Here is a 23,211-nt window from a genome sequence, read left to right as displayed (position 1 = left end):
ATATGTTTCACATAGTTTTAAGTGCAGACTACTCCTTACCATCTCCTACTGTAAAAGCCTCTGAGTTGGGATATAAATGATTTCTTGCATAATTGAGCATAGGAAGATAACAAATGTGTGCTATGTGATCAATGTCACACATACCAGGAAATTAATTTGCAGAAATAAAATATACCCACTCCTTACCTGCCATGGATCCAGCCATTAATCTGTGCACATGACCAGAAACTCCCAGTTTTGTAGTAATTAGCTAGAAACCAAAAACAACAAATTAAATGAGATATTTCTTAAATGCTGCCAACTTCACTGTTTAATGATAAAGACTGTTTTCAAAAGGGTTTTAGAACTAGCTTTTTAAAAAAAAAAAAAAAAGGAAATTAGTACTGAATGTGAGTGAAATGAGCACAATTATATAAAGCTGAGCAGTGTTATATCACATCAAAAGGAGGTCAGTTATTTCCTCTGTCGCAACCTCTGTCGCAAAAGAGTCGGACACGACTTAGCGACTAAACAACAATTTCCTCTGTAGCATCTGCTCTGATTATGCACTTTGACAGAAACAATATTGCCAAATATACTATACTACACACTGATGACCACAAATACTTAAAGTGTGAATGGCATTAGTAGGAATAAAATGTAAATGAAGCATTTATGGAGGTCTTGATATAATAGCACTGACTCTCTGTCTGACTAGGTTAGAATGTTGTTCCCAATCTCTACTGCTTACTTTTCATTTTAAGATACCCTGTGATGTAATGCATTTAATCCCTTTCTACACTAAGATGTTTGAGAGGATAAACTTTCAGTCAGGCAGAGAAGAGAAACTTAGTACATGGGGAAAGGTGTTAACTTATAATGTCACTTAAAAACAGACTTTCACAATATGGGTTCACTATTTTATTTATTAGGAAAATCCAAAGGCTCAATTATTCCTCTCCTACAACTGAGAAACAAAAAGCACATCAAAAAGCTATTGATATTTTACGGATTTACTATTATCCACTTGGCTCTTCTTCATAAGTCTGAACACAAACAATCTAGTCAAAAATGACTAACAATTCTGAAACAGATAACTCCAAACTCAAGTTATACTTAAAAGTTTAAATTATCAGAAGTCTTATTCCTTCAAAAAGGCATTACTTTACCCATTCATCCAAAGTAACATTAAAGGCCAAAGCAAATGCCTTGACAACTAAGTATGCTATTCAAAGATATAAAAGAGGAAAAAAAAAAGATAAAAGTTCAAGTACCGTTTTATATTGCTCAAATGCCATAAACTGGATTGCACCATAGGGAAAAATTCGAATCATCATTGCACCATTCCCTTTATACAATCCAAGGTATCCCTCCTTTTTGGGAACAGCACGCAATGTAGAAAATACTCCTATTTTCAGAAAGATTTTTAGAAGAGAAATACTATTACAACAGAGAAAACTACCTAAATCCAAATTTTCATGACAATCACAGATAAAAATTACTATGCTATCATTCATGATGTAATTTTGCTTGACGAATTACATGAATAGTAATTTCTGTATAACACTTAAAGCTACTTAAAATACATCATATGTCCAAATAACACAAACATTCCTCATGTAAACATGTCGAACATGACTGAGTGACTAGCACAGCATGTAAACATGTAAAACATAGCAAGAATAGCTACAAGTTTTGGTAAACTGTTAATTAAATCTAAAATAACCCAAAAAATTAATAGAAATTATATTCAAAGTCCAGATATTGCAATGCAGATGACTAGGTATCTAGAAGGATGAAGAAGGTTTCCTAGACTGACCCAGATACATATGTGGTTTGTTCAAGCAGGAAACTGCTAATAAAAGAAACAAAAAACCTACAAATTAAAAACTATTTACACAAGTACACAGCACCACCTATGATATATTCTTACCATAAATAAAAAATGAACCTATATCCAATCAAAGTCTAGATTTAACTATCACTTTACAGAAAATGTGGGTGATACAAGAAGACACTAAATAATATGGGACACTGGCGGTCCAGTGGTTAGTTCACTCATTAGTTAATTAATTAATTTCTAAAAATAACATGGGACATAATAACCAAATTCAGACCATGGAGGATTCTATAGGATAAATAACCCAGTTTTCTTTCCCCATAAATAAACAGGAAAAAAGTAAAGAAGTATAGGAAAATGTTATAGGCCACAAGCAATATATCAACCAATTCTAACACTGTAACATATGATGTCATATGAATCCTGATTAAACACACAAAGTGTAAAAACAAAAAGAAAGTTGACAAGACTTCCATGGAAATCTGAACATTTAATGAATATTATATGTTAATAAGGGCTTCCCTGGTGGCTCAGAGGTTAAAGTGTCTGCCCGTAATTATTATTATTATTATTTTGGGGGTGGTCTTTCTAGTCTAGAGATGTATGCTGAGGCAATTATGAATGGAATAATATCTGGAGCTTAACTTAAAATATATGCCAGTGGAGAGGGGGAATGGTATAAGAAATGGAATTGACCATATGTTGCTAATTGTTGAAGTACAGTAATGGAAACCTGGGTCTCATTATATCATTCTCTCTACTTCTGTATGCTTGAAAGTTTCTATAATAAAAAGTGAAAAAAAAAGCTAAATTCAGGGCAAATTTTTATTAATAGTATACTTCAATTAGTACAGATAAAAGACTAACTTCTGGTCTGACATATTGATGTTTATTATTCCAATAATACCAATCATTAATTCTGTTTGTAGTACAGACTTCTACATTCCATTATTAAACTATTTAAATTATATCATTAAACTATTTAAGTTCAAGTTTCCTTCCAAATTTTCCAAACAAAAATTTTATCAAATATGAAGGTAAATTTCAAAGTTTAGAATTCAAGAAACCTTTTGATCTCTTCCCAGAAATTAAAACTGGTAGGTACTTATTAATGTCCAAGAAAAGATAAACCCTAAAGCATTTTTAATAAACAGATATCTAAGTGAACTAATTATTTAAAATAATTCTATTTATATATATAAACATATATACATATAATACATAAAGTTCTTCCAAAATATATGAATAATAAAACTAAATATATTTAGACACCACCCCTAAGATCTATCAAAAACACCTTCCTGCTGGAAGAGAAGACTAACATTAAGCTCAGTTTAAGATACTCAAATGTGTTTTTAACAATTTAGGGGTAATTAAATTTAGAACAATGGCCACGGAGCAGGAACAGGAAGCATAGATCAGGTTTCAACTGTACTGATAATGCTTATTTCTGAAGTTCTGTGTGGCTCCAAATATGTTTATTAAATTATTCTCTAAGACTCTTTGTTACAAATATTTAAAGAGAAATAATTAGTAGAAGTGAAATAGAGTACTTTCAAAAAAAGGAAATCAGGAGACAAAGAGCAAGGGAGGGTGGCTGGGGAGGACACAAGAAAAGCACAATGAACAGAAAACACAAATCTATAATTGAAAAAGAAATCTAAATTATATAAATTCTTCTGTTAAAAGCCAAAGACTCTCAAATTCTGTTAAAAGGCCAAGTCCAGCTATATGCTTTTCACAAACATCTCACCTAGGGAAAAAAAAAAAAAACCACTGGATGTTGAATGTTTTCAAATGGCATTTAAATATCCCTTGAGATAATTACACTGTTTTTTCTCCTTCAACCTATACTCTGTACTATTATTACTTTGGGAAATTGAGATTTTTCTTTATGGTATAACACTGAACAAATTTTTGCATGTGTTATAAGCATATTTGGAAAGAATATATATTCTCTGTAGGGTGCAAAGTCTTCTGTGTCTATGTTATATCAAGCTTGTGTGTTATTTAGATCCTTTTCTATATCCTTATTTTTATCAAGCTAGAATTGCAAGGAACATTTAATAAAATATAAGCATACGCTTGTGTATATACACATAACCTCTGAAGGGAAATGGAAGAAAATTATAAAAATGCTTAATTCTAATGAAGAGATAAAGAGGGAGAAAGGTGTTTGCTTTTATACTTTATGAATTATGAACTTGTGAAAATATTGTACATTCAAAAAATAAAAATAAAACATAAAGACAGCAAAATTAAGAGGATTTTTAAATAAGCCTATTATGATTCAAATCCCTATTTTTATATCACATTGGTTATAAAAAGTTAAATGGAGGTCAAAGATTTTCAATATATTACAAGAAAAAAATTCCTTACACTCATTGCAAATTGGGGAAAAAGAAATTCTAGTTATAACCCTTGTTTTTCATTTGGTCAGAATAATTTTGATTCAAAATAAAGTTTTTGATGCCTTGGAAGTAATGCTATACACTTTTTAAAAGAAGCTAAAGTGGAAGTCTTATTCAATAGCATATCTTTTTCATCTTTGTGAAAAATCATGTTTGCTTTTAAATTTAAGCAAAGCTTAAAAACTACCTTATGCATGTAAAAAGGGAGGCATCTAGAATAAAATGCCCAACAACATTTTTCAAATAAATTAAAAAGCCACTAACACTTTTTTTTGGGGGGGTTGTATATTTCAAAGATACATGAAAGTACACCAATATGTTCATTGCTGCATTCCAGGAATTCTATTTCAAATTCTGAATGCCTTGTAGGGTACACTGCAACCCATGGCATGCAGCCCTGTAGAGCGTGAAATCTAATGTGAATATGTAACCTAATGATTACAAATCAGGAAACAAAACAACATACATCAGCATGGGGAGAAGTTTAAAGGAATGAAACAATACTGCTCAGACATTCATATGTTGGGTCATTGTTAAACACCACCAGATACTGAGTAATATAACTCCTTTCATCCTCAATTTAGACAACAAAAGAAAATCATTTCCTTCCTTTCCAGTTTTATATATAGTCTCTCAACAATTTCAAATATCTGATTCTTTCTATACCTGAGTGAGCAGTAGGACACGGAGATATTAGCAATTTTTTTCTTTCAATTTAAAGAGCAGATTTATTTACTGACAATAAAATGAGCCACAATAAATAAAAATAAAATCACATTTTAAAAACCCAATTGTTAAAATAACTGAATTATTCACTCTGTTAAATATCCTTCTTATAAAATGATGGATAGATTATGCAGAGTATACATCACTGAAGCATAAAACTGTAAAAGCAACGGAGTGTTATGAGTTAGTTGCCTTGACCTAACCTTTTTCTCGGTGTCTGTCCACATTAATTTTTTTGTTTTAAATCTTTTGCTCTCTAAAAGTTAATATATGTTCAATATGTATTACAAATAAGCTTAGAGGAAAAAAATTACCTATAATCTCACCATTGAAAATTAAGCACTTAATGTTCATATTTCTCCTTCTAGCATTTTCTCTAAACAGACATTTACTTAGACAAAATGCAATGTCATTAGATCATTTGCAATATTTTTTCATTTAACTGTTATAAACATCCTTCCTAGTCAGTTAATATTCTTTTATAATTTTTATAATTGCAAAAGAGTCTATAATATGGACTTATTTATTTAAATAATACTTATTATTTAACTTAACCAATTCTCTATTATTAAACATTTTGGTTGGCTCTTATTTTTTAAACCAACAGAAATAATACTTTGATTCTTGTATATACCTCTTTGAGCATATTTCTGATTACTTTCTTAAAACAACTTCTAGAACTAGAATTGCAAAGCCAAAGAGGACCTGTCTTCTCAAGACTTTGATGCATATTATCAAAATGCCCTCCAAAAAGAGCTATAAAAAATTCTTATTTCCACCAATGATATGTTATTAGAGTGTCCAAGTTAATTAAAATAGCTGATTTTTATGTCTGTAAGGAACAACTAAGGACTTGATATTTCTTTAACAATGCAAGTTTATCAATATATACTAACTGCACTGGATTCTGTTTGTCCTAAGGTATCTACAACACACACTTAAGCGTTTAAAGGAACAACCTAATCTGTATCACTAACTGTATTTTTTTTTAATCAAGCTAAGCTGTTAAGTGTGTCTGTTAAGGATGTGATTTGTTAATCTCCATAAACAAATATGTAGTAATTACTTAAATGATTCAAAGATTTTAGTTCAGAGTACATTAGTACCCTAAAATGATAACTACATAACCACTATCACAAATGAAAATATTAAAATGGTAACAGCTACATCTCCTGCAAATTTGCCTCCAAACTTGAACTCCCTTTTGTGTCCTCTTTCCGCTATAATTCACAACTAGAAACCAAGCCAGCAAAAGGATAACATTTTCATTTTTATCTTCAGCATCTGTCAACTCACCCAAATGTCTGTAATGGTGGTTGTGAGCTTGTAACAAAACCTTTACTCGATCCAAGGGAGCAACTGTTGTTTTGGCACAGCATCCAGCAATACCTACAAAATTTGAAAAGATCAGGAAGACATGGCATACCATTTCTTTCCAAACAGAAATCATGATTAAATTTATTTGGCTAATAAACAAATAATAAATAAACAAATTTGGCTAATAAATAAAAAATAAATAAATTCAGACACAACTGAACAGATGCGAAGAACTGACTCGTTGAAGAGTCTGATGTTAGGAAAGATTGAAGGCTGGAGGAGAAGGGGAAGACAGAGGATGAGATGGTTGGATGGGATCACCGACTCAATGGACATGAGTTTGCGTAAACTCTGGGAGATGGTGATGGACAGGGAAGCCTCGCGTGCTGCAGTCCACAGGGTTGCAAAGAGTCAGACATGACTAAGCAAGTGAACTGAACTGACTGATTCAGCTAGCAAACTCTAATCTCTCATTTGATCCCCACAAATAGAACTGCCCAGAAGCAGAGATATGAAGACGATTGGCTCCCATTCTCTATAACTTAATAATTGAGCATGTCAGGCTTGAAAATAAGTTCAAAGAGTGTAAATCTGCCCCTTAATTGCTGATGAACACTGGAATCTTGCTAAATGTGGTGATGGGACAGACACTTGGAGGTATTTACACAGCTACAAGACTCTGTTTGAAACATCTTCTTCTGGATGACTTCTCATAGAAATAACCAAATTTAACCCATAAAATCCCGTTATTCATTTACAGCACAAGAAGTTTATTCTTACAAGTTACCCAGATTATAGTACTTTTGTTACAGAAGGCTGAACAGACTGAGACATTTTTGTGAAGTACCTTACATGTAATAACCACTCAACCAAATGAGTTACTACTATTATAAAAAGGTAGACAAAAAAGTCCTTGGTGTCTTTTCTATGATTATGTTCAGCTCTTCATCATTGCATATTTGTTAAGAAAGATGCAAGAGTACTGGAACTTTGTGGGTCCCTTCACTACTACATTCAGTCATCCAGCAATTATGTATTTTGTCCCCACCACATGCCACTGTGCAGACATGTTGATGAGAGTAAAGTACATACATGGGCTTTAACATAAATCAGAATCCAGTTCAGTCCTACTAGCTTGGCATGCTTCTAAGGTGATAATATATAAAGACTTTTTGCTGTATACAGTTTGTGTTCCCCAAAATTCCAAATTGGGAAAGGAGTACACCCAGGCTGTATATTGTCACCCTGCTTACTTCACTTATATGCAGAGTGCATCATGCAAAATGCCAGGCTGGATGAAGAACAAGCTGGAATCAAGACTGCCAGGAGAAATACCAATAACCTCAGACATGCAGATGACACTACCCTTATGGCAGAAAGTAAAGAAGAACTAAAGAGCCTTTGATAAAAGTGAAAGAGGAGAGTGAAAAATTTGACTTAAAACTCAACATTCAGAAAAATAAGATCATGGCATCCAGCCCCATCACTTCATGGCAAATAGATGGGGAAACAATGGAAACAGTGAGAGTCTTTGTTTTGGGGAGCTCCAAAACCACTGCAGATGGTGACTGCAGCCATGAAATTAAGACGCTTGCCCCTTGGAAGAAAAGCTATGACCAACCTAGACAGCATATTAAAAAGCAGAGACATTACTTTGGCAACAAAGTCCGTCTAGTCAAGGCTATGGTTTTTCCAGTTGTCATGTATGGATGTGAGAGCTGGACTATAAAGCAAGCTGAGCACCAAAGAATTGATGCTTTCGAACTGTAGTGTTGGAGAAGACTCTTGAGAGTCCCTCGGACTGCAAGGAAATCCAACCAGTCAATCCTAAAGGAAGCCAGTCCTGAATGTTCATTGGAAGGACTGATGCTGAAGCTGAAACTCCAATACTTTGGCCACCTGATGCGAAGAGCTGACTCATTTGAAAAGATCCTGATGCTGGGAAAGATTGAGGGTGGGAGGAGAAGGGGACGACAGAGGATGAGATGGTTGGATGGGTTGGATGGCATCACCGACACAATGAACGTGAGTTTGAGTAGGTTCTGGGAGTTGATGATGGACAGGGAAGCCTGGTGTGCTGCAGTCCATGGGGTCACAAAGAGTCGGACATGAATGAGCGACTAAACTGAATTGAAAATTTGTATGTTGAAAACTAATTCCTAGTGATGGTATTTAGAGGTGGGAGGTGGTATTAGAGGAGGTAATTAGGGCACTCATGCATGAACCAATCCTCTTATAACAGAGGCCCCAGAGAGACTTCCCTGGTGGTCCAGTGCTTAAGGCTCTGTACTCCCGCTGAGAGAAGCAGAAGTTCCATCCCAGGTCAGGGAACTAGGATCCCACAAGCACCATCCCCCGCAAAAAGAGGCCTCAGAGATATCGTTGGCTTATTGCACTGTGTAAAAACACAGTGAGAAGTTGACAGCTATGATGAAGCGGGGTCTCCCCAGATAGCTGCTGGTACCATGACCTTGCACTTCCTGGTTTCAAGAACTTGGAGAAAGAAGTTTATTCTTATGAGTTTCCCAGATTATTGTATATTTGTTATAGAAGCCTGAACAGACTAAAGACACTTTGGTGAAGTACCTTATATGTAGCAAGCACTCAACCAAATGAGTTTTTACTATTATAAAAAGATGGACAAAAAAAGTCCTTGGTGTCTTTTTCTATGATTATCTTCATCATCACATATTTATTAAGAAAGATAAAAGAGTACTGGAATTTCCTGAGTTGCTTCACTACTACATCCCCAGAGACTAGTTCAGGGGCTGGCATTCAGCAGGTACTCAATACCTATTTACTCAATGAATGAATGAATCTTACTTTACAAAATTGTTTAAAATGTAAGACAAAATCATTTAAAATCCACACACATTTACTTAATAGCTCAGCATGTAACTGGTACTAAAATCCATATTCTGAGACATCCAGAAATAAGTTGCCTATTTGTACTCAAATATTAAATCCACATGTAAGCTTCTATATCAAGCTTCTCTTATCTGAACTAATGGAAGTAACAGTCATGGTCACTCAAAATTGAGGATAAACTAAAAATAATTTGCATTGGGGTATATTTGGTTTCAGAATAGTTTGTTATTTTCCCAGTCATTATGAATTAACCATATAAAAATTATTTAGAATCTGCCGAATAAGTAGTTTCTTTTATAATATCTTGTTCATCATATTACTTTATAGCTCGATTAATCATTACAAAAGTCCACTGAGTTAGGTCAAGTAGCCTTTATCTTCATTTTAAGCAACTTGAGATATTTGCCAAAGACCACTGCTAATCATCAGCAAAAAAACAAGTATGCTTTCCTTTGTAAGAGTTACTAGGTTAAGAGATTCAACCACAGGCACTGTGCCTAGGCTTTTACAGGTACTTTTTTATTTAATCATTACAATTACATTCTGAGGTAAGTACTCCTTTTTTAATATTGATTTGTTTATTTGGCTGTCCCACACAGGGGATCTTCATTGCAGCATGCGAACTCTTCTCAGTACATGGGATCTTAGTTTCGTGATCCAGAGAAACGTCACCCAAATCAAAAAAATGGAACATTACCAGTCTCCCAAAAGTCCCTCTCTTATACTCAAATCACTATTTGTTGCTTCTCAGAGACAACCAAATGTCCTCTGAGTTCCAACAATATGAATTTAGCTTTGGCTATTTCTGAGCTTTATACAAATACAATCACACAGTATGTAGTGAGTGTATCTGGCTTCCTCCTGTTCATTATTACACTTGTGAGATTCATACACATTGTTGGTGAGGCAGGAATTTACTCATTTTCAGTGTTACTAGTATTTCACTCTATGATAATACCATATTTCAGTTATATATTCTAACACTGATGGACATGTAGGTTGCTTCTGCTTTAGGGATAGTATGAATATCAAAGATAAGAACATAAATACATATGTTGGGTATATACCTCAGAGTGGAACTGTTGGATCATAGCTGGATCAACTGCAGGTATACAAATGCTCATAGATAACCACACAACCAGTTCTCCAAAGTGACTGTACCAATTTGCACTACCATCAGTAGCATATGAGAGTCCTAGTTGTTAACCTGGCCTACATGGTACCAAGACTCCAGTGTCAACATCACAAAATATAACATGCCCAAAACTGAATTCCTGATCTTTCCCTACCACTATCATGAAAGCTGTTCCAACTACAGGCTTCCTGTTTCAACTTCATCCTTTCAGGTGTTCAGACCAAAATAAGTCCCCCTTGACTTCTCTTCCTTACCCTATCTCTAACCTGTCAGAAAACCATGTATTCTTTTCATATTCAGATTATCATAATTTTTCACCACCTCCCCTGCTACTAACCTGATTCAAGTACCCATCATCTAACATCTGAATTATTGCAAAAACCACCAAACTGGCCCCCCATCTCCCATATTTACATCCCTACAGTTATTCTCCACAGAGCAGCCAAAGTGATCCTTTGGAAACATGTCATATCAGGTCACTTCTCTACTACAGACCTGTAATGGCTCCTTACTTCACTCCAATAAAATTCATAATCTTTACAATGGTTTGCAAGACCCTTCACTTCCTGTCCCCTTTAACTTTCTAACCTCCTTCCCCCATCAATACCACTTGGCTCCAGTTGCACAGGTCTCACTGATGTTCCTTGAGTGATAAGGCCCTCCTTGACTTTGAAGATTTTGCTTTAGCTTTTCTCTCCACCTGGAATGCTCCACCTTAGAAATCAACTTGCTAAACTCCATCCCCTTTTCAAGTTTGCTTGTGTCATTCTTCCAGTGAGACGTACCACAAATTATCCTATTTAATACTGTACCAGTTAGCTTCTCCATTTCTTTGGCCCATTGTCCTTTTCACTTCTTCGCATTTCACTCGTCATCTCTAATACACCGTACAACTTATTTTTCCATGTTGTTCATTGTCTTTCTCACCACAAGTCCTCAACCAATATAAACTCTAAGATCCTTGTTTTGTTCCCTGATGTACACTAAGCTTGTAACAGAAACAGAGCAGGCACTCAAATATTTCCTTGTATAAATAATGACCTTTTTATCAGCTGCTGCTGCTGCTGCTAAGTTGCTTCAGTCCCGTGTCTGATTCTGTACAACCCCATAGACGGCAGCCCACCAGGCTCCCCTGTCCCTGGGATTCTCCAGGCAAGAACACTGGAGTGGGTTGCCATTTCCTTCTCCAATGCATGAAAATGAAAAGTGAAAGTGAAGTCACAGTCCTGTCCGACTCTTCCCGACCCCACGGACTGCAGCCTACCAGGCTCCTCCGTCCATGGGATTTTCCAGGCAAGAGTACTGGAGTGGGGTGCCATTGCCTTCTCCGTTTTTATCAGCAGAACAAAATAATTATTAATACTACTGCAACGTACACATATCTTTCTACAAGTGCTTATGATGTGGAAATTTTAAAAAGTCCCAGCCTTAAATGATTAAGTGATGACAACCCAGTCAATTAAGAGAGGGTAGAGACTGAAACATCTCTTTATGGGAAAGCAGAAGAAATTTCTGAGAGATAACATGAAACTTCCGGCCCCACAGTCACACCAACAGTAGGGTTGCACCAGCTACATGTCAAGTAGCTATTGCACAGTTTGCTAGAACCACCGGAACCAGTTTTGGTTGTAGACAGTTTTGCACAATTTCCCAGTCATTCTTAAACAGCTGTCTTCCAGTATTTGTTTGTTTGTTTGTTTGCTTGCTTGCTTTTAAGTAAACAGCAAAATCCAATTCTACACTCGATAGTGCGCAGTCTCTATAAAAGAGAGGAGTGTCCAGCATGTTTCACTGAAACCCTGGGCTCCTTTACGGGGCTCCCCTCTTTTCCCTGCTATCCAAACTTGAAGAATGGGTGCCTGGTTATGCCCTTCCACATCCCCAGCCTATCCTCGAGGCCGTTTCTCCCCAGAATCCTGCTGTCACTAGTCCAGTAATTATTAGAAAGAGATTACAGCAGGTTGGGCAAACACCTGGCTGGGCATTGGAGCAGCCAGAGTTGAAGAATGTCATCTCGGCCGTTTACACCCGATCTGCCCGGGATCCCGCCCTGGCCACTCCGCGCGCTGCCAGGTCCCCCAGGGGGACACCCACCTCCAGCCAGGAAGGAGCGCAGCCAGTAGAAGTCTCGGCGGGCGGCGGGCCCTCCGGCTCCTGCCGCCTGCGGCATCGCTGGAGGTGGCTCGGTGGCTGCCAGGGCCGCCGCCGCCGCCGCCATCAGGACCAGGGCCGCGTCGGGAGCTTTGGTCGTCAATTTACAACCCAAGGGCCCTAGCCATGGACGGAGCAGGCAGTGACAGGGCACCGACCGCCGCGCGGGCGGGGCGGAATACCAAGGGCAGCACCGCGCGACGCGGGCTGATTGCGTATACCAGGGGCGGGGCCTGGGTCAAGGCCCGCTGGGGGAGTCGCCCCGGCAGGGCGCCTCCCCTTCACCCAGCTTCACCCCGCGTCCCTACTTCTGGATTCGCTTTTCAGGCCTCTTCTGTTACAGAGAAGAAGGGAAGTATGGCCAGGGGAGAAGATCCTTTCCAAACCCGCCGCCTCAGAAAGCTCTCTCCCGTGCTGTAACCGTCCATCGGGCTGCCTTCTGAATTCCCTATAATGAACCTTTTTCAGAACCAAATTTCGGTTCTTCACGCCTTCCAGGAACTTATGGAATTGTACTCACATTGCACACTCTTTCTCACCAAATCAGTTCTGCCTTTTCTGAACTTCTTAATGAGCCTCAGTTTCTGCCTCTCTAACCCCCTACTAGGAGAAGGCAATGGCACCCCACTCCAATACTCTTTCCTGGAAAATCCCATGGGCGGAGGAGCCTGGAAGGCTGCAGTCCATGGGGTCGCTGAGGGTCAGACATGACTGAGCGACTTCACTTTCATTTTTCACTTTCATGCATTGGAGAAGGAAAGGCAACCCACTCCAGTGTTCTTGCCTGGAGAATCCCAGGGTTGGGGGAGCCTGGTGGGCTGCTGTCTATAGGGTCGCACACAGTCGGACACGACTGAAGTGACTTAGCAGCAGCAGCAGCAGCAACCCCCTACTAAGCTTCAATTCCATTCCCATCAACTCTGCCAAAGAAATAATTGCTAAAGCAAGATCTCTCTTTGGGGCCCTAGGAATTACGCAAATACTTCTGCTTTGCCAGGACTTTCTGAATCTGTGCCTTCTGCTTAGCTCTGGATTTCCGCCCTGTTCCCCACCAACTCCTAAACTCCCAGGAACTTCCAAGTTTCTTCTTCCTGGTCCCACTGCATTATAGACTGTCTTTTTAAACCACCCCTTACCCGGCACTATTCTCTTTCTGAGCATCCCTCATCAACTTCAAGTTGACCAAAATTTATTCCTATTCACTGTGACCAAAGTTGTTCTGAACTTTTATCCTCTCAGAGAGTATCTATTAAGATTTTTGTTAGTATTTACTCCAACCTTTCCTATTTTTGACACTGGTCCCCCATTTCTCTTTCTATGGATAAGCCTCTGCAGTCTTTCTAGCCAACATTTATCACTAATGAAGAATTCAGATTTCAAACTTGTCTTTTCCCATCTTCCTAATACTCAATTTCCACCAGAAAATACTATCATTATTTATAATTTGCCTGTCTAATGTGAAGAATTTAAAGGCCCTGAAAGTGTGGATGGTTGCAGAACATTGTGATTGTAATTAATGCTACTGAATTGTACTCTTAAAAATGGTTAAAATGGTAATTTTTTTGTGAAGTATGTTTTATTACAATTAAAAAGTACAAGAAAAACTTCCATAAGATTTTTTTATATATCCAAAAAGAGAAAGATCTATGCTTTCTTATTAAATAACTAGCAAAATTGTCTGGTTCCTAGTCCTAACATGTATTTTTTTTCTGTCCTGTAAGCTGTACTGGTATCTCTTCTCATCTATTTCCATTTCAAATGAAACATACCTTATAGATTTAAATTATCACATAATGGCCCTCAACTCCAAAACTGAGTCCAGGTCCAAGATGGAAAGTTTATACACATGATAACTGACAAGTCTAGTGACTTTAAATAGCCAATTATTTCTTCTCTACTCAGCTGGCTACTATTAAACTACTCAACCTACAGATGTTACTACACACAACTCTCAGAGATCTTACCCAACCTTAGAGTTTTAAATTATTCTTGCCTGGAAATCCCATGGACAGAGGAGCCTGGTGGGCTACAGTCCATGGGATCGCAAGAGTCGGACACTACTTAGTTACTAACCCACCACCATAAGAATTTTAAATAGCATTTACAGGTTGATGGGGCTTCCCTTGTGGTTCAGCTGGTAAAGAATCCACCTGCAATGTGGGAGACCTGGGTTCAATCCCCAGGTTGGTTAGATCCCTGGAGAAGAAAATGGCAACCTACTCCAGTACTCTTGCCTGGAGAAATCCATGGACAGAGGAGTGGGACAGGCTGCAGTCCATGGAATCGCAAAGAGTCAGACATAACTGTGTGACTAACTTTCACTTTTTATAGGTTGATGACTCCCAATCTCCAGCCCTTCCCACTCACTCTCCAACTGTATTGATTCATATTTCCCATTTCACCACTCATTCATCTAATTGGCATCTATTTGCCATTGGTGGTGGTTTAACACTAAGTCGTGTCCAACTCTTCAACCCCATGGACTGTAGCCTGCCAGGCTCCTTCATCCATGGGATTTCCCAGGCCAGAATACTGAAGTATGTTGCCCTTTCCTTCTCCAGGGGATCTTCCTGACCCAGGGATCCAACCCAGGTCTCCTGCATTGCAGGCGATCTCTTGCATTGCAGGCAGGTTCTTTACCAACTGAACCACCAAGGAAGCACATCTATTTGCCATATTCAAAACTAAATTCCTCATCTTTCTTCGCAAACATGCTACACCTGCAACCTTTTCTCATTTCATTAAATCACAACTCCATCGTCAGTCCATAAATCTTGACTAATTTCCTAAATACTCTCCCTACTTTCTCTTGCTTCCTACTATCTATTCCCAAGATGGCAATCAAATCAGTTTTTTAAAACCTAAAGCATATCTTGTCACATCTTATCCCAAAACCCTTTGATGGCTTCGCATATCACTTGGGGAATTCCTACAATGGTTTACTGTTATGTCTCTGACCTCAATGCCTAGAGCTTCCTTCAGTTACACTGGCTTCTTTGTTCCTCATAAATACCTGGCATGCCTCTCCCAGGGCTTTGCACAAGCTGTTCTTTCTACCTGTACTTCTTTACCCCTAGGTATTCCATGTAACTTCCTCCAATCTCCTGCTTCAGATTTTATACATATGTAAGCTTGTCAACCTCCAGGTCTTGGTTTTGCTGACTGTATACAGCTTCTCCATCTTTGGCTACCTCTGTTTCATTCACTACGCTGAAGCCTTTGACTGTGTGGGTCATAAACTGTGGAAACTTCTTAAAGAGATAGGAATACCAGACCATCTTAACTGTCTCCTGAGAAAATTGTGTGCCAGTCAAGAAGCCACAGTTAGAACCCTGTATGGAACTGCTTGGTTGAGGATTGAGAAAGAAGTATGACAGGGCTGTCTGTTGTCACCCTGTTTATTTAACCTATACGCTGAGCACATCATAGGAAATGCCAGGCTGAATGAGTTACAAGGGGGGAATCAAGATAGGCATGAGAAACATCAGCAACCTCAGATATGCAGATGATACCACCCTAAAGGCAGAAAGTGAAGAGGAACTAAAGAACCTCTTGATGAGGGTGAAGGAGGAGAGTGAAAAATCCAGCTTAAAACTCTGAGTAAAACTAAGATTATGACACCTGGCCCCATTACTTCATGGCAAATAGAAGGGGAAAGGTGGAAGCAGTGACAGATTTTCTCTTCTTGGACTCTAAAGTCACTGCAGATGGTAACTGCAGCCATGAAATCAGAAGACGATTGCTTCTTGGCAGGAAAGCTATGACAAACCTATACAGTGTGTTGAAAAGCAGAGACATCACTCTCCCAACAAAAGTACATAAAGTCAAGGCAATGGTCTTCCCAGTAGTCACGTACAGTTGTGAGAGCTGGACTGTAAAGAAGGCAGAGCGCCAAAGAATTGATGCCTTTGAATTGTGGTGCTGGAGAAGCCTCCTAAGAATCCCTTGGACAGCAAGCAGATAAACCAGTCAATTTAAAAGGAAACCAACCCTGAATACTCATTGGAAGGACTGATGCTGAAGCTAAGTAAGTAAGTGAAGTTGCTCAGTTGTGTCCGACTCTTTTTTTGTTTTTTAACTTTTTTTTTTAATTTTTTTTTTCTTTTTTTTTTTTTTTGTGTCCGACTCTTTGTGGCCCCATGGACTGTAGCCTACCAGGCTCCTCCTTCCATGGGATTTTCTAGGCAAGAGTACTGGAGTGGGTGGCCATTGCTTTCTCCAGGGGATCTTCCCAACCCAGGAATCGAACCTGGGTCTCCCGCACTATAGGCAGACGCTTTACCACCTGAGCCACCAGGGAGGTTGGAAGGACTGATGCTGAAGCTAAAGCTCCAGTATTTTGGTCGCCTGATGCAAACAGCCAACTCATTGGAAAAGTCCCTAATGCTGGGAAAAATTGAGGGCAGAAGGAAAAGAGGGCATCAGAGCATGAGATGGCTGGATGGCATCACTGGTGCAATGGACATGAACTTGGGCAAACTCTGGGACTCCCAAACTTTGGGAGATAGGGACAGAGAGGCCTGGCATGCTGCAGTCCATTGGGTTGCAAAGAGTTGGACACGACTGGGAGACTGAACAGCTAGCTTCTCAAGGAGGCTTTTCCTGACTGTAATATTTAAAATTACTACCCACTTCACCCTCACCCCTACCAAAACTCATTCTCTTTCTTTTCCTTTTTTAAGACGAAAAGGAAAGAGTGGCTTTATTACTTTTCCAAGTAAAGGGGGAACATAGTAGGCTAGTGCCTCAAGAACTGTGCCTCCATGCCTGGTGAGGATATGTGTCAGTTGCTCTGTCATGTCCAACTCTTAGTGACCCTATGCTGTAGCCCACCAGGCTCCTGTGTTCATGGGGATTCTCCAGGCAAGAATACTGGAGTGGGTTGCTATGCCCTTCTCCAGAGGACCTTCCCAATGCAGGGATCGAACCCGGGTCTCCTACATTGCAGGAGGATCCTTTACTTTTTGAGCCACCATGGAAGCCTAGGTAGAGATTATATAGTCAGGCAAGGGTATGTGATAAGGATCAAGGCAGTAACAGTCTTCATTCCTTCTTCTGTAAAGTTTCAAAGGGGTGAGGTTGCTGACAAAATTAGGGTGTGTGCAGTGGTGGTTGGATCTCCTTAATCTTGATGAACCTCAATGGTCCCTTTAATCTTGCCTCAGGTGGTTTCCTGGCTGCTTCTCCTTTGATTCCCAACTGTTCTGCCCTTAGGAATTCAGAGAAGGTCATGGAGGCTGGAGTCTTGCTCTGGGGTGATCAAAGAGAGTTCGCTGCATACAGGCAGACCACTGGAGCAGGGGTGATGGAAAACTGCAGGATGAGGGGCTCTTGAGGGTCCTTGAAACCTTCTTCAAAGTTGTGCTGCTTCCCTGAGGTGTGGGGGAGGGGAGCGTGCAGAGGTCACTACAGTGGTGACCCAGTGACTCCTGGAAGGTGGGTGCCCGGTCTGGAAGCCCAGCTTTGTGGCTTATTTGATAAATATACCCTCCTCCTCTGAGCTTGGAGCCTCTTCATAATTTGAGGCAGTTCTCCCCGCCCATACCCCTTGCTCCAGGAGTAAGACATGCTCTGTGGGCCTCAGCAAGGCAACACCAGGAACTCAGTCTTAGGTGCTCTCCCTGAGGCCGGGAGCCAAAAGCCAAGTCTCCTGGGACCTGAGAGGGAGACAGGAGGGGCAGGGAGGAGACAGGGAGACAACCAATGACTCTTGTGCCTGTTTTACAGGTGAGGACACTGGGCCCTGAGGGGCAGTGATCCAGCAGGGCTGCCCCAGGACCAAGGTGACTAGATATTTTCAAGCACTGAAGCCCACAGCCTTCTGGCTAAATTAAGTCACTAATGTGGCCCTCCTGCCTCAGAACTGATCCTCCCAGTTTGGTGTCCTTCAGCCTGGTCAGTGGCCTGCAGATGGCACTGAACCCTGGGAGTCTGATCTCATGGCCAGGGGCCCTGTGCAAAGAGGGGAGGAGGGGAGAGAAAAAAGGGAGGGAGGAGGGAACAGAAGAAAAGAAGGGAACTGAAGCTCATTGTCTCTTTTGTCTTCTTTTTTCTCTCCTTTAGTTTTTTGTCATGATACTTATCAGTGCTTATTAAATATATATATTGGATTCCCCTCAACTCAGCTGGTAAAGAATCACCTGCAATGCAGGAGACCCCAGTTCAATTCCTAGGTCAGGAAGATCCCCTGGAGAAGGGAATGGCAACCCATTCCAGTATTCTTGCCGGGAGAATCCCTTGGATAGAGGAGCCTGGCAGGCTACAGTCCATGGGGATGCAAAGAGTCGGACATGACTGAGCGACTAACATTTTCACTTTCTTACAGAGCACTACTGGTTTTTCCAGTAGTCATGTATGGATGTGAGAGTTGGGCCATAAAAATGGCTGAGCCTCCCATAAAAATGGCTGAGCCTCCCAAAATTGATACTTTCAAACTGTGGTGCTGGAGAAGACTCTTGAGAGTCCCTTGGACAGCAAGGAAATCAAACCAGTCAATCCTAAAGGAAATCACCCCTGAATATTCATTGGAAGGGCTGATTCTGAAGCTGAAGCTCCAATACTTTGGCCACCTGATGCGAAGAGCTGATTCACCGGAAAAGACCCTGATGCTGGGAAAGATTGAGGACAAGAGGAGAAGGGAGTGACAGAGGATAAGATAGTTGGATTGGTATCACTGACTCAATGGACATGAGTTTGAGCTAAGTCAAGGAGATAGTGAAATACAGGGAAGCCTGGCATGCTGTAGTTCATGGGGTCACAGAGAGCCGGACTCAACTTGGCAACTGAACCACAATAAGAGCCGAGGCACAGTAGTTGTGGTGCATGGGCTTAGCTACTCTGCAACCTGTAGGATCTTCCTGGACCAGGGATTAAACCCATGTCTGCTACACAGGCAAGTGAATTCTTTACCACTGAGCCACCAGGGAAGCCTGTAAAAAGTTTTTATTATCAGTCTCCCCCCACTAGCATGTGAGCTCCATGAAGGTAGGAATTATCTGTTTTGTTTGTTTGCTATGTCTTTTGACACTGAATAGATAGTAAATAATGATGGCTCTACTTAAAGACCAACTCTTTCTATGACTTTCACTTCTAGAATATCTAGCATCTAGTGGCCAGAGGCTAAAGAAATGGAGAAAAACTAATCCTTTCCCTAGATTAATATACTATTTCAGAGGATGAATGTGAACCTAAAAGTAAAATAAATATACACAAGTAAAAAGTAAGGATACAGAAGAAAGATCGATCATATTTGTCACAGGTCACCCAGGAAGGATATGCCGATGACACCACCCTAATGGCAGAAAGCAAAGAAGAACTAAAGAGCTTCTTGATGAAAGTGAAAGAGGAGAGTGAAAAAGTTGGCTTAGAACTAACATTCAGAAAACTAAGATCATGGCATCTGGTCCCATCACTTCAGGGTACATAGATGGGGAAACAGTGGAAACAGTGACAGACTTTATTTTTCTGGGCTCCAAAATGTGTTGACTGTAGCCATGAAATAAAAAGATGCTTACTCCTTAGAAGAAAAGTTATGACCAACCTAGACAGCATATTAAAAAGCAGAGACATTACTTTGCCAACAAAGGTCTGTCTATTCAAAACTATGGTTTTTCCAGTAGTCATGTATGGATGTGAGAGTTGGACTATAAAGAAAGCTGAGCGCCGCAGAATTGATGCTTTTGAACTGTGGTGTTGGAGAAGACTCTTGAGAGTCCCTTGGACTGCAAGGAGATCCAACCAGACCATCCTAAAGGAAATCAGTCCAGAATATTCATTGGAAGGACTGATTCTGAAGCTGAAGCTCTAATACTTTGGCCACCTGATGTGAAGAACTGACTCATTTGAAAAGACCCTGATACTGGGAAAGATTGAAGGCAGGAGGAGAAGGGGATGACAGAGGATGAGATGGTTGGATAGCATCACCGACTCAATGGGCATGAGTTTGAGTGGACTCCGAGAGTTGGTGATGGACGAGAGGCCTGGTGTGCTGCAGTCCATGGTGTCACAAAGAGTCGGACAGGACTGAGTGACTTAACTGAACTGAACCTGGGAAGGAGGTCATTGAACTGTCCTTTGACAAGCTAAACATCATCCAGGGCAAACACACATACCTATATACACACAGGTTGCACAGACACACACATAAGGAAGCTCAACTCGTTCAAAAAACAAAGAATTATCCAGTTTGCCTGCTTTAGGATCCTTCACCCCTTCTCCATGACTCCCCAACATTTGTATGGCAGACCACTGACCAATGACGTTAGAGAAATAAGTCAAGGTTATATCACGAACAGTTTCAATCTTGGGCTAAAGGTTCAATTCAGTGGCTAATGAGAAACTGATAACAACTATGTTTTAGAAGAATCAATCTGGAAAAGATGAACATGATAATTGGGAAGACAGACACTGACAGATACAACAGTAAAGAAGTGAGATAGGAAGCGTTTGCAATCTTCCAGACAAAAGAGTTGGTGAGAGCATGAAAACATGATCAGAAAGAAAATAGATGGAAAACACAGAACCTTTTGTGCTTGGTAAGAAATTAGATATGGAAGGCAAGGCATAGGATAAGTCAAAACTGCTTCAGGTTTTGCTAGGGCGGTTAAGAGACTTGATGGAGAATTAACAGAAGAGGGAAAACAGAAAGAGGGACAGGTTTAAGGCACAGAAAGGGAATAGGAATTACAGCAGAAACAGTAAAGATGAAAATACACAAAATACCAAAGGCCAAATGTTTGGCAAAAGTTATTTAAAAATATGGATAATATGTGAATACCATATAGAGTGAATATAGCAATAACTACCTAAAAAGTCATCTTTGAAAGCTTCACCCCACCCCACATATACCCCAGCTTTTCATGAAACAGGGAGAAATCAATGTTCCATTTTTTTCTTTATTTTTTTAGAGGTGGAAAAGTCTTTTATTCTATCGGTCAGGCCCATTGGCCTAGCCTCGACCTGGAATCGGGAATAGCTGAGCAGGACCTCTCCTTCTCCTCCCTCTTCCTCCGGCTTCTCTTTTTCCTTCGTCTGCTCCTCCTCCTGCACCAGGGTTTGTTCTGGCTCCTTCCCCAGTTGGACACCACAGTAGGTGACAAATAGGACAGCTAGCATGGTCTTTGGGAACCCTGTGAGTAGCAGGGACTGGGCGACCAGCTCTGTGAACTCAAGGTTGTTCAGGCTTACAAGGTTGTACGCGATAATGGCTTAGAAGTGCATGGCCCCAAAGATAGCTCAGAGCCTGCAGAACATCTGCTCCAAACGTGAGGCTTCGATTCACATTAGAGGCCCCTACTCTGCCAGCTTCTGTACCCAGAGTTCAAAGTTGAGGCCAAAGCAGTTAAAGCATGACCACAGGTAGACAATATCATAAGACAAAGCCACAGAGTGGTGATGGCAAATGTGGCCCCAGTGGCCAGCTGCTCTGGGATCACTGCAGAGTGCTCCCCAACAATGTGGTCATATACACACTTGCAGAGCCAATCGTTGATGCCAAGGTCAAAGTGCATCTCCTCAAAAATGTAGAGCACTAAAAAAAAAAAAAAAAGTGTAGAGCACTGTGATACACTGGGGAGCCTGTTGGGGATCCAAGGGGTCGAGGTGCACCATGGTGTTGACAACGCTGAAGAGGATGGCCACCTTCACCCAGTCATACACCAAGTTTGAGTAGGTTAAGCCAGCTGCAGACGGGGGTCATCCCTGCCCACTGCCCACCCCAACCCAAGCTTCCCAAAATCCAAGAGAGGCCCCTATTTTTTTTGGCTGCGCTGGGTCTTCCTTGTGGGGAACATGCTCTTCCTTGCTGCAGGAGGGTTTTCTCTGTTGTGGCGAGCAGGGCTACTGTCTAGCTGCTGTGTGCAAGCTTCTTATTGCAGTGCAAAAACTTCCAGAGGAGGCCCCATTTCAACAAACATTGTCATGAACCTTAGTTGTCTTTTTAAGTCTTCCGTTAGTCTCTTTTAGACCACAGATCATTAACTTTTATTTAGTTATTTTTACCAGGAATAAGCATCATATATCAGAGATGCCTTATAACTTAAATAACTTTGGAGTCATATATAATTTCCATGGATAAGATAGTTGGATAGCATCACTGACTCAAAGGACATGAGTTTGAGCAAACTCTGGGAGATAGTGAAGGACAGGGAAGCCTGATATGCTGTAGTCCATGGAGTCACAAATGACTTAGCGACTGAATAACGACAACATAATTTATCCATGTATAACATATAATCTGGGCTTCCCTGGTGTCTTAGCAGTAAAGAATTCACCTGCAATGCAGGAGCTGAAGGAGATCTAGGTTCCATCCCTGGGTCGGAAAGATACCCTGGAGGAGGGCGTGGCAACCCACCCCAGTATTCTTGCCTGAAAAATCCCATGGACAGAGTAGACTGGTGGGCTCCAGTCCAAAGGGTCGCAAAGAGTTAGACATGACTGAAGCAACTTGGCACTCATGCAACATGATCTTTGTGTTTTTAGTAGAATGTATCCATAAACAAAATTTAAAATATTTTAGATGCTATACAACTTCACATGAAATTAAACATCCACATTTTCTTTTATATGTATATAAAGTATAGCATTTTAGTATATTAGAAGAAATATCATAATAATTTCTGAAAGGATACACGAGAAACTGTCAGCAGAGATTACCTCTGTAGAGTGGAATGCATGAAGGAAGGGGGCGGGTCTTACACCTTTCATTTCATTGTACAATATTTTATATATTTTGATTTTTTGTTTTCTTTTGGCCTCTCCTCGTGACATGTGGGATCTTATTTCAC

The 23,211-nt window shown here is 40.1% G+C and overlaps 1 protein-coding gene and 1 non-coding gene across 5 annotated transcripts in view; both read right to left on the bottom strand.

The window, feature by feature from the left end:
* The window catches only part of SLC25A16 (solute carrier family 25 member 16), a 28,989-nt gene extending 16,392 nt beyond the window's left edge, over positions 1–12,597 (bottom strand). For 3 of the 4 annotated variants that reach the window (XR_015157104.1, XM_086382701.1, XM_086382699.1), the window contains exons 1-4: positions 12,371–12,597; positions 6,253–6,345; positions 1,254–1,387; positions 187–250 (exon numbers count right to left, since the gene is read on the bottom strand). Coding sequence is in view for 3 of the 4 variants with exons in the window: in XM_086382701.1 (XP_086238827.1) it covers positions 187–250; positions 1,254–1,387; positions 6,253–6,345; positions 12,371–12,494 (415 nt within the window). In the remaining variant the exon portion in view is untranslated. The remainder of the gene's footprint in view (positions 1–186; positions 251–1,253; positions 1,388–6,252; positions 6,346–12,370) is intronic. The other variant, XM_086382700.1, reaches the window with a different exon arrangement.
* Positions 12,598–16,655: 4,058 nt separating this feature from the next.
* Positions 16,656–16,727, bottom strand: TRNAY-AUA (transfer RNA tyrosine (anticodon AUA)). The gene has a single exon. It is a non-coding gene; the product is annotated as a tRNA-Tyr (tRNA).
* Positions 16,728–23,211: the final 6,484 nt, after the last annotated feature.

The sequence above is a fragment of the Bos grunniens genome, chromosome 28 (genome assembly GCF_055505025.1).
Source record: "Bos grunniens cultivar Pamir isolate PY7600 chromosome 28, Bosgru_T2T1.0, whole genome shotgun sequence".
NCBI classification, from domain to species: Eukaryota; Metazoa; Chordata; class Mammalia; order Artiodactyla; family Bovidae; genus Bos; species Bos grunniens.
The sequence above is the reverse complement of the archived record's forward strand: the minus strand, read 5'-3'. Positions and strand labels throughout refer to the sequence as shown.